The 12412-nt window shown below is 38.7% G+C and overlaps 1 protein-coding gene across 5 annotated transcripts in view; it reads left to right on the top strand.

Annotated features, from left to right (window-relative positions):
- Positions 1 to 12412, top strand: part of BICC1 (BicC family RNA binding protein 1) — a 366015-nt gene that overhangs the window by 151399 nt on the left and 202204 nt on the right. For all 5 annotated transcript variants that reach the window (XM_082268000.1, XM_082267998.1, XM_082268001.1 and 2 more), the window contains exon 3: positions 10818 to 10887. In XM_082268000.1, the coding sequence (XP_082124126.1) occupies positions 10818 to 10887 (70 nt within the window). The remainder of the gene's footprint in view (positions 1 to 10817; positions 10888 to 12412) is intronic.

Here is a 12412-nt window from a genome sequence, read left to right as displayed (position 1 = left end):
GACGCTGTACCAAAACGAATTTGACGTCCTTTTTTTCCCCACAAACAGAGCTTTTTTTGGTGGTATTTGATCACCTGTGCGTTTTTTTTTTTTTTTTTTGATCATGGGTTATAAACAAAGAGCGACAATTTTGCAAAAATAATATTTTTTACATTTTTTTTTTATATGAAGTTCCCCCCAAAAAAATTGTAAAAATCCAAAGGTTTTCTGCTACATATGTTTGGTAAAAAAAATCGCAATAAGCGTATTTTGATTGGTTTGCGCAAAAATTATTGCTTTTACTAAGGGAAAGATTTTTGTCATTTTTTTTTTTTTTGCGGGACTGCGACATTGCGGTGGACAGATCGGACCCTTGACTGACATTTTTGACACTTTTGGGGGTAACAGTACATTACTACAGTAATCAGTGCTATACATATGCACTGTTACTGTAAAAATGACACTGGCAAGGAAGGGGTTAACTTTATTGGAGAAGGAGGGGTTAAGTGTGTCCCTAGGGGCGTGTTTCTAACTGTGAAGGGATGTGGCTTGTTGTGTAACTACAGAGATATACGATCCTACATAGCAGGACCGTATGATCTCTGCACTTACACAAGGGAGAATGACAGGCGGCTTTGTTTACATTAGCCGCCTGACTTTCTCCCTCTGTAACGGATGATTGCGAGTGGCCGGCGGACATCGGGTCCGCCGGTCACATGCGCGGGGATCACAATGAATGAGCGGGGGTGGGAGCGCGCCTCCGGCGGCGCACGCTCGCCCCCTATTGGCTCGCAGGCAAGTGACGTACCCATACGTCACTTTGCCTGCACGGGGCTGACCGCCGCAGTATATGTACTTGCGGCGGTCGGCAAGTGGTTAAAGGTGTGTTCTCTATCTACATGGATATGGAAACTGGGAATAGGAGAGTCAAACAGAAGGTGAGCAGTGTTTGTAACTAAGGGGTATCCTCCATAAGCCCACCACTCGGTTTCCATCCTGAAAGCTCCAGTCATTGACTTGGCAGTCAAACTCCTAACTGCTGTAGGGAAATTTTTGACATCTGGGGTGATGGAAGATCATTCTGAAAGTCCGTTACAGAACGACTTTCAAACAATTTGGTTATACTTTTACAGTTTTTTATGTATTTTACGCTCAATCACTCTGCTGATCCTTGCTTTCTCAGTTTGCATGGAGTTTTCTTTTAATGTGAAATAGCCTTTCTATTCCCAAATTGTTTTCTGCTTAATTTGTGTTTTTTAAATTGTATTTTTTGAGGAGTAATTGTATTGGAAGGAAAATCCATTAACAGCCTGTTTATACTCGTGTGATTAATTGTAGCTAAATAGTCTATTTTAAATTGGCAAAATAGATGTATAAAATTCCTCTGGAGATAACAAATTAAGTATGTTTTGTTTTTGTAACATAATAAGGCATGTTCAATCAGAAACACATTGGCATGTTGGCAGGTTTTTGGACATGCTTATCCCCTTCCAGGAATGCCAATTGTTGCTAAGCAAAGATAAATGCTCTAGACAATTAGTTTTCTGGAATAGAAATTGGTTTCTAGCCCAAAGTCTTAGTGGTCAAACATCTGGAGAACAGCACTGTTGGTGTTCTGTGTGAGGTGTAGTATGTTTCTCTGTAAATTCTTTGTTTGCACTGAACTTCTTTTCCAGTATGCGCTCCACAGAAGGTTTTCTTTCTAGTGTCCTGATGCATACATACAGGTGCATCTCCAAAAATTAGAATATCCTCAAAAAGTCTTTTTTTTTTTTTTTTAGTAATTCAATTCAAAAAGTGAAACTTGTATATAGATTTATTACACACAGATATATTTCAAACATTTCTTTCTTTTAAGTTTGATTATGGCTTACAGCTGGTGTAAACCTAAAATTCAGTATTTCATAAAATTAGAATTTTAGATGAGACCAAAAAAAAGATTTTTAATACAGAAATGACTTACTGAAAAGTATGTCCATGTACAGTATAGTATGAACTCAATACTTGGTCAGGGTTGCTTTTGCATGAATTACGGCATCAGTGTGATGTCGCATGGAGGCCATCAGCCTGTGGCACTGCTGTGTTACAGAAGCCTAGGTTGCTTTGATGGTGGCCTTCAGCTCATCTAAACTGTTGGGTCTTGTGTGTCTCATCTTCCTCTTGACAATACTACACAGATTCTCTATACGGTTTAGGTCAGGTATGTTTGCTGGCCAATCAGGCACAGTGATACTATGATGATTAAACCAGGTGTTGGTACTTTTGTCAGTTTGGGCAGGTGCCACGTCCTTCTGGAAAATGAAATCATCCTCTCCAAAAAGCTGGTCACCAGAGGGAAGCATAAAGTGCTCTAGAATTTCCTGATAGAGGGCTCCGCTGACTTTGGACTTGATAAAACACGGACCAACACCAGCAGATGACATGGCTCCCCAAATCATCACTGACTTTAAATACTTCACGCTAGACCTCATGCAACTTAGATTCTGTGCTTCTCCATTCTTCCTCCAGACTCTGGGACATTGGTTTCCAGATGAAATGCAAAATGTAGTTTTATCTGAAAAGAGGACTTTGGACAACCAAACAGTCCAGTCTTGTTTCTCCTTAGCCCAGGTAAGACACTTCTGACGTGGTCTTTGGTTCAGGAGTGGCTTGACACAAGGAATGGGACAGTTGTAGCCTATGTCCTGGATATATCTGTGTGTGGTGGCTCTTGAAGCACTGACACCAGCCGTAGTCCACGCCTTGTGAATCTCCCCCAAATTCCTAAATGGCCTTTGCTTCATAAACCTCTTAAGGCTGTGGTTTATCCCTGATGCTTGTGCACATTTTTTCTACCACACTTTTTGCTTCCACTCAACTTTCCATTAATTTGCTTGGATATAGCACTCTGAACAGCCAGCTTTTTTAGCAATGACCTTTTGTTACTTGCCCTCCTTGTGGAGTGTCAATGACTGTCTTCTGGATAACTGTCAAGTCAGCAGTCTTCTCCATTATTGTGTAACCTACTGAACCAGACTGAAAGACCATTTAAAGGCCCAGAAAACCTCTACAGGTGTTTGCGTTAATTATCTGATTAGAGTGTGACTACGATATTGAACTTTTTCACAATATTTTAAATTGTCTAAGATACTGAATTTTGGGTTTTCACTAGCTGTAAGCCATAATCATGAAAATTAAAAGAAAGAAATGCTGGAAATATATCACTCGGTGTGTAATGAATCCATAGAATAGGAGTTTTTCACATTTTGCATTGAATTACTGAAATAAATGAACATTTTGATATTCAGATTTTTTGAGATGCACCTGTATTTTGGTAGGAATGAAGGTTTTAGTAATCCCCTCTTCAGACATAAGGGCCAGGGATTGTAAACCTAATGCTGCTTTACCTCCTGCTTTCCTTCTGCTACTGCTTTTCTACCTACCCTCCACAACCCTTGGTGCTTAGCAGTGGCGGCCCGTCCATTGGAGGCACAGGGGCATGCCACCCATCTATACATCCGGCCGCCTAATCTACATGCAGTGTGCTGGATGAATCGATTCCAACAGGGTTTTTTTTCTTTTTCTTTTTTTTTTTTTTTTTTTAAGCACCTGATTAGAGCCAGAGGCTCTAATAGGCTTCAAAAAAGGGTGGGCTCAGGGCCCACCCAGTTGTATGACAATTGCGAATGAACATTCACTATTCTCACACTGATTCTCCTCCCAGCCAATCTGGAAGCAGGTAGTGAGTCCCCTTTCCTGATTGGCTGAAAAGAGAAGCAATTTTACTGACCATTGGCCAGGAGGAGGGAGGAAACGCACGGCCGGATTAGACTCAGCCACTCTGGGAAGGAGGAGGTAAGGATGCTGGCTGTCCGGTAGGCCTTTCCACGGGGCGGGTGTTGGCTTTGCTGCCCCCCCCCCCCCAAAATTATCATGCACCAGCCACCACTGGTGCTTAGTACTGCAGCAAATACCTCTGGTTTAAGGTTTAAAGCAGCATGGAAGTAGAGGAGGATCTGAAACGCCAAGCAGGTGAGCATATGGCATTAAAAGTACGTTGAAGAGCAAACCCAACCCCTCAATTAAGGCTTGGGAGTTTCTAATGCACAATGATAAATGTAAATTGTGTTGTCCTTTGCGATAAATACAATAGTGTTTATGTATTTAAAACATTCCAAGCAAAGTATGGGACAGTTTGAGTTTGCCCGTTTTCTCCCCCCCCCCCCTCAGAAATTACATTTTTGTTTTGTTTAATGGGTGTGTGTATGTGTGTATGTATGTGGGGGTGTGTATGTGTGTGTATGTGTGTAATATATATATATATATATATATATATTATAGTTTTGGAGTGTCTTAGCCAAATATTAGAGGGCAAACTATGGTACAGAGACCACCAGCTTCCTTCTGGTTGCGTTAAATAGTATGTCATCTTGTGTGCTTTTTTTTTTAGAATACTAAAATTTATTTGCAAAGATGGACTGGAATTTAAAGAGATTTAGTTACCGTATGCGTCCCATGTACTAATTGGCACAGTGGAAGAGTAAAGGCTGTGGTCATAACCGTCCCAAACAGCTTTTCCAGTGATAGCTGGTTTCAAGAGGTTACACATCTTTTTTGCTTCATTTTTTTTTTTTTTATGTTTTTTTATATTTTAAGCTAGCCTACTGACTTTGTGGTCATCTGTTGTCATGGTCATTTAGTAAATTAAATATCTGAATAGTCTACTAGCATTGTATAAAGACTTTGATGCTGTCATCCTTCAGCTATGAGATTATTCAATCTGTGGTCATGTTTGAGTAAGATCATTAATGCTTCTTTCTGTGGCTTAAGTCAATACTTTAAAATATTTGCATATGTTTTCAATTTCAAGAAAATTTGTCATTTCAGCAAACATGATTGTGATAAGGGGTGACTCATTTTGGCTTATATTAGGTACTGTCTTGAGTTTCCAATGACCGTTAATGACATTTACTGTTACAATTTATTTTTCTTGCTCCACTGTCTTTAATGTTGCCTTTACACTAAAACAAAAGTATAACCCTAAAAAAATGTTAAAAATAGTACACTGCTTTTTCCGCTATGTGCCAGTGATGCCACAAAGCATTCCATCAGCTGAGGATTCCATTTTAGTGATAGACTTTTTATTGTACTAATATCAATTTACTTGTTTATGTTGTGAATTTTGGAATAAAATGCATTTTATTCAAGTCAATATATTTTTCTGTCAAGGTTTTAGGAAGATTAGGACAAAGATATGCATACTTATCATCATCTGGATATCCTTATGTTCTTAGCAGACATTTTGGACCATGCTTATTACTAAGCAACACATACTGTATAATAAAAGAAAAAAAAGTCTGAATGACTGAGACTTTTCATATGGAGTCCAGAATCCCCTCAGAGTATTCATCCTTGATGCACGCTGGTGGCCACTTTTAAGAGCCGGAGCAGGACTGACCAAGTATCCTTGCGGTAACTTACTCCTCCTCCCCGGGCCATGGATTGATAGCTTGCTTGGCCAGGAGAGGAATGACCTGATTGGCCACATGGATGGCTGGTCTTTTACTCCCGCTCATTGGACTCACAGTACTGGCTGCATGTTGCAGGGTCTTTAGCACTGAGCACACAATGGGAGCCGTGGTGAGCTGAGTGCAGTACCTATTTATTCTCCTCTGGGTGCCCAAAGCAGAACCCCCCTCCCCCCCGGGAAAAATAATTATCTACAGTTGTGATCAATTATTATGGTCACATTAGCTAAATCGAGTGACGTGATCAGCATTTTTTTTTTTTTTTTTGTGAGCACAAATTCTTTAGGTACATATCAAAGTTTAGTTTTTTGGCTGGGTTGATACAGGAAGCACTGTCATGCATGTAAAGAAAAGCTGTGTGATATCCAAAGATTGGTAGAAATATGCAGGATTTTTTAGTCCGTTTTTTTTTTTTTTTTCCACCTGTTATCCCCAGTGGTAGGGAGTACCTCCACTTAATATTGGTGGCCTTGGGATACTGGGCCTCAGGTTGAATTGGAGACTGATATTAGGAACCCTGATCGAATAGAGAGTTAATTGAATAAAATAGTACATGTTGAGCTTAAGGTTTAAGAGATCTGCTTATGTTGAGATACATGGGGGAAGAGTTTGTAATTAATGGAACAAGTGGCTGAAAGGGTATTGTATCAGGGGGAGTCTGGAGGATCTTTTAACATAGCTAAGTTGCCAACGATGTGCTGCTTGGTCTTTTTAATCAGTTTTAGACATCTGAGATCATTCAGAATTCATTAATAGATGCATTTGACCTCCTTCTATACTGCTTTTGACCTCCAAGTAGTTTTTGCAGTCCTATAGAACTGAAGCAAACAAAATCAGTTGACAAGTCCTAATGCAATCAGGCTGCATTTACAGTAATAAATATAGAGCAATTTTATTTTTTTACACTATTAAGCTAAAATATCTGGTTCTGAAATACACATAGAAGAGTTGGACCGCAGCTCTTTCAAACAAAGCAATGGCCCTGCCAACTCTCCTTGGTTTAGCGCCCTTATGAGCACTGTTCAGATCAGCAGTGTCCTGGCTTTCTGAGCAATTCTGGTAATTTGAGCAATGTTCAGGAGAGATGTGAGCCCACAGGAGAGCCTGACCGCTGCTTTGTGCTACAGAACTGCAGCAGAACTACCCTGTGTTCTTTTCAGCATAGCAACTATCCTGTGATGTTTTCAGCACAAGGTATTTTTACCCATAGTGCAGCCATTAGAAATGTAAAAATAAGTAAAACCGCTCCAGGTCACTACACTGTAGATGCAGTCTGGCTGCATTATAGACATTAATAATAGATTAATTGAGTTTTAAAATTAGTTTGTGATGGCCCCAGTGTATAATCTAATCTATCTGCAGCTTAAAATCTGCTCCACTAGGGCTTCTGAGTGTTTTGGTTTTCCCCTTTCATTTACAGTTTTTATGTCAGTAAAATAAGTTGGGGTTTCTCACTTTGCATTAGGATTTGCTTCTAAGCTTTGGTTTGGCAAGGAACTCAGCCATGAGCTGGGATCACTTTGAGGAAATGCATATACATTGTAGAATTCTGCAACTGCTGTTGCTTGGTTTATAAATGGCCATATAGTTCAGACTGGCCGTTTTCAATTTAATGTGAAATCTCCCTGCTACTTATCAGATTCAGGGCTGCCATGGAAGTTGAATGCAATTGGTGATGTAGGAAGCAGAGAGGAAGTTGCAAAGTGCACCCTTCAGGAAGTACTACTGCCTTTTTACAGACCATGGGAGTTGCTCTTTGAATTTGGATAAAGGAAATTACATTTAACTCAGATGAATGTAAATTGAGTGAATTCCCTATGCAACTGCAAGAACTGACGAAATACCATATTGAGTGAAAAAAAGTAATCGCTATAGAAATTCTTGTTTTCAAGGTTTTTAGTAGTGCTTCCATAACCACAAGCTTCCAAGTTCCTCTGCAAGCATGGGCAGAGACTATCGGCCAGTCTGATGTAATGCCTAGGAAGTGAAATGGTTAAGAGCTCCTGCGCATATGTGTTTAGTTTGCCCAGTTCCTGTGCATTTGAGAAGCAACTGGTGCAGACAACACCTAAGGTGATGATCGATTTGCATAGTGTTACCTGGCACCAGAAATTGGTTAGGTAAAAGGGACTGGTAATTGTTTTTATTCAATTTAAGAAAATTAATGCATGAACAGATTAATATTGTTTTTTGTTTTATATGAAACTAGTCACAGAAGAATTGAACGATTTTAGGAAGAGCTGTTGCATTTACTTGAATACGTTAACTCACTGATTTCAGTTGTCTGGAATTGCCTTTTGCATTGTCTACTGTATATTAGAGTTGAAACCTGAAGATTGGCAGTGAACAACATTTATAGTTTTCTTTTCTGATTCTTTTTTAACGATTTAACATTCATGTATTTTTTAATAATGCCAACATTCATAATTATCTGCACTGAAAGATGACCTGCTGCCCTTACATATGTCCACCATGGCTAGATTTACACCTATGCCTGCACGTTACCCATTCTTGTAGTGCATTTGTGGTTTGGGGAGCATTTAATTCATTGTAAATGCACCTGCACTGCATGTCTACATAGTAAACAATGTACCTGACCCATCAAAGATAGATGTGAATTCACATGTGTTGTAAAGCAGTGCTTTGGCAACAAATCGTTCAAATACTTTTCTTGAGGAGTTGAGCCTCCATAGGAAAAGAACCGGGAGATACCCAGCATAGGTGTGAATGTAAACCTGAGTCCAGTATTGAAAACCGAATAACCTACTTTTGGACTCTGTAGGTACTTCTCAGATTTGCACTGATCTTGTTTCTTCCCTAATTTCAATATAAATCACTGGTGTGTATTGAACTGGGGAAATGCAGAGATCCAATCTTTTATATGCAGGTTTTGCAATCCTTTTCTTTGCGTTGACATCTCTAACATCAAGTCTTATGTAGTCAGCACTGCCCCAGGGTTTTTTTTTGTCAAAAGATTAATTGTACGCACAAAAATGAAAGCGTACATCATAACCTGCACATTTCTCCTACCACTGTGGTATCACACATCCTCCTTTTACAGATTTGTGTGAGACATTCCTCGACAGTGCTTCATTACATCAGTCCACCCATAAATACCTAAACATTGATATTTATCCAAATAATTTGTGCTCACTTTTTGAAAAGAAACAATACTCTTTATTTTATCAGGTTTAGGTAATGACCATAATAACGATATCCTCTTAATCATGAAGTCTTATCGGTCATATGGGTTTTTTTGTTACATTTGTTCCCAAGAAATAAGCATGGCCCAACAATGTCTCCTGAGGACATAATTAAACAATTGCACTGTATTTTATTGGGAACCCATACATCCATTCTTTTTATCTGCAGTTTTGTCAATCCTGTGATGTCTCCGCTTGGCTATTGCTTTTTGTAAGTAATGCACCAGGGTATTGTAATCAAAAGAAAGACAAGTAGTTAATATAAAACTGAAGGCAGTTTGCGTGCTTGGATTTTACTACTTGAAGCACTGTATATACCATGTTTGTATTTTCTTTTGTATAAACCTTAATAAAAAAAGTTAATGGTAAAAGAACTAAAGACCATTTTTTTTGCAATATTGGATAGAGTAAGGGAGAGTTATATTTCCTGTGTTTCTTTTGGTCCTCCTTGTCAGTTGGAGAGATTTGACTTTACCTCCTGCTCCATAACCACAGCAGGAAGCAAGAGGAAATTCCTCCAAAGTGAGGGAAATTACCAGGGTCACCAGAAATAGTGTCTCCTGTGGAAGATTCCCCTCTATTCCTCTTCTGGTGACAATCCAAAATTTCCTTTCACTTCTGGTTACCAGAACAAACAGTGAGTGAATCTTCTGAATTCTTTGCGACACAGCAAAAACATCTTGAAGGCGTTCTAATCCAGCTTCACTCTATCTAAAACTAAAAAAGCGTTTTGGCTTTAGATTTAGTTTTTCCCTATATCCATTCTTCATTTTTTCGATACAACTTTTTTCATTCTGGCCACCTACTTTGGTATATTGCTTAATATTACCTGTGATTAGTCTTTCACAATATCTATGCTCTGCTTTGATCTCTTGCAAAATCCATTAGTATTTAATATCTGCCTATAAGAGCAGACTGATAGTCTCATAGTGTTGGGTTAAAGGAATGCCAGACTATCATTATTAGTTTTCACTGACCACTAGAGTGTTTTAGATGGTAAAATGTATGCTATGAACCACATGTCATCAAATTATTTGATTTTTCTTCTTATCAAATATTAAATTGCTTGGCACATCCAAGCTGCATTGAAGAATGTGGAGCGATGTCTCGGGTCTTATCAGAGGTTGTTCTTAGTACCACCTAGTTGAGATGTACTCTGTACCACATTTCCATATCTACATGTACCATGCTTTCAGAATAGAGAAGCTAAATATGTTTTTTATCTTTGTTCAGAGTTTGCGTAATTGATGTTTAATTCACTATTTTTTTTTCCAGTAGCACTGTGTGAGACAACCATCAGTTGTCATTTTAATAGCAATGCTTGCATTAACAATGTGCATATATTTTGCTATATTTTCTCTTACTGCAGACCACCATAGACAATATGGAGGCTATAGAAATTGCATTTTGGAATAGAAATTAAATTTTACGGAACAAAAATCACATTTCCAGTTTTGATGGAAATAGAATACATAACATATCCATGATATGAGGCCCTACCTCCTGCTATACCATGGTAAACAATTAGATTCCTGTAGTCTACTGTCCCTAGGTAGATTGGTCCCACTGAGCTAGGTAATTTTGAAGTAAATGATCATAAAAAATGATACCTGAGCCATTTTAGCACACCTGAAGAAATTACAGCAAAATTAAGATTTTTGGAATTAATTTTTTTAATGATATTATGAAATATGTCACGTATGTTTTTAGTTGTATGCAGGCACCACATTTGGTATGTGTGTGCATACACACGAGCGCACACACACTCACATGCTATCTTCCAGTCCTATTTTGTGTAAAATTAATAAGATCCCATAATTCCAACTTGCATCTCTGTGGATACTTTAGTTTTATCCTGTTAGTAAGGATTTATAATGGGCTGAAATGATCACAAATTGATTCCACATGGTGGGAAATGCCTAATATTTATCTGCTAAAATGGTCAGGTTTCTGATATTTACTAGGAAACAGAAATTGGTATCTGATCAAAGCTGTCTGCCTAATCAGATGTTTTATTAAGGCGGTTTCTTAACCAGACTCTGAACTCTAGCAATAATGGTGAGAATTCTGTCTTAATCCAAAAGGGAACTATTAAATTACTAAAGATGCGTTCACTTTCTTTCTGCAGATTATGGAGGAAACAAATACACAGATTGCCTGGCCATCTAAACTGAAGATAGGAGCAAAGTCAAAGAAGGGTAATTCTTAACTCTTTATTTTTTTTCCTATTACCAGTTTTGCCATCTTAGGCTACATTCACACCTGAGCGTAGCGTTTTTCGCGCGTTTTTTACCGCGATTTTACCGCGATTTTTGCGGCGTTTTTTACCGCGATTTTACCGCGATTTTTACCGCGATTTTTGTGCAGGCGTTTTTAGATTCAATAGAGATCAATGGAAAACGCCTGTAATCTGCCCAAAAAGAAGCTCATGTACTTTTTTGAGCGTTGGGCGTTTTGTATACAGCTTCAAAACGCTCAGATGTGAACAGGGGCCATTGAAATGAATAGGATTTGTCTTGTTGGGCGTTTTGAGAGCTGATCCTAGAGCAGAAAAACGCCCCAAAAACGCCCCAAAACGCCTACATGTGAACGGAGCCTTAAACTAAAAATAAGTGCACCTTGGTGACATAAATAAAAAGTACACTTAACTAGCTGGTTGTCTAAACATTTTGAATTGCTACTGTGATTGATTAAAGTGCCAACATCTAGAGCTGCCTAAATTAGCTGCCACAAATGCTATAAAGCCCCCATAAGCCCAAAACCCAGAGTGGAACTTGCATGCGTCTGTACAACATTTTTCAGGGCTAATGCCTTTTGAGCGTGACGTCACCTGGGCTTTAAAGGTCCATTCCGATGTGACCACACCAGAGTGGCCTGAAAATATAAATATATATATTTTATATATAAATAAATCTTTCTTAATCACTTAAGCCCCGGAGGATTTGGCTGCTCAAAGACCAGGGCCTATTTTGCGATTCAGCACTGCGTGACTTTAACGGACAATTGCGCAGTCGTGCGACGCTGTACCCAAATGAAATTGACGTCTTTTTTTCCCACAAACAGAGCTTTCTTTTGGTGGTATTTGATCACCTGTGCGATTTTTACATTTTGTGCTATAAACAAAAAAGTGCGACAATTTTGAAAAAATATTTTTTACATTTTTTTTTTTTTTCATATGAAATCCCCCCCCCAAAAAAAATGTAAAAATCTAAATTTTTTAACGTTTTAGGCCAATTTGTTTTCTGCTACATATTTTTGGTAAAAGTTATTGCGTTTACTAACTACGGGAAAGATTTATGTCATTTTTGTATTTTTTTTTTTAAACTAGTATTGGCGGTGATCTGCGATTGTTTGTTTTGTTTTTTTTTGTTTTTTTTTGCGGGACTGTGACATTGTGGCAGACAGATCGGACCCTTGACTTGACATTTTTGACACTTTTGGGGGTACCAGTGACATTACTACAGTAATCAGTGCTATACATATGCACGGTTACTGTAAAAATGACACTGGTTGGGAAGGGGTTAACTTTTTTTGTGTTCAGTGGGTTAAATGTATCCCTAGGGGCGTGATTCTAACTGTGGGGGGGCGTGGCTTGTGATGTAACCACAGAGACATACGATCCTACATAGCAGGATCGTATAGTCTCTGCAGTTACATCAGGGAGAATGACAGACGGCTGTGTTTACATCCACTGTCTGACTTTCTCCCTCTCCAGCGGGAGAT

The sequence above is a fragment of the Pelophylax lessonae genome (assembly GCF_965119305.1).
Source record: "Pelophylax lessonae genome assembly, chromosome: 9".
NCBI classification, from domain to species: domain Eukaryota; kingdom Metazoa; phylum Chordata; class Amphibia; order Anura; family Ranidae; genus Pelophylax; species Pelophylax lessonae.
Note: the sequence above shows the minus strand (reverse complement) of the source record. Positions and strands in the feature narration are given on the sequence as shown.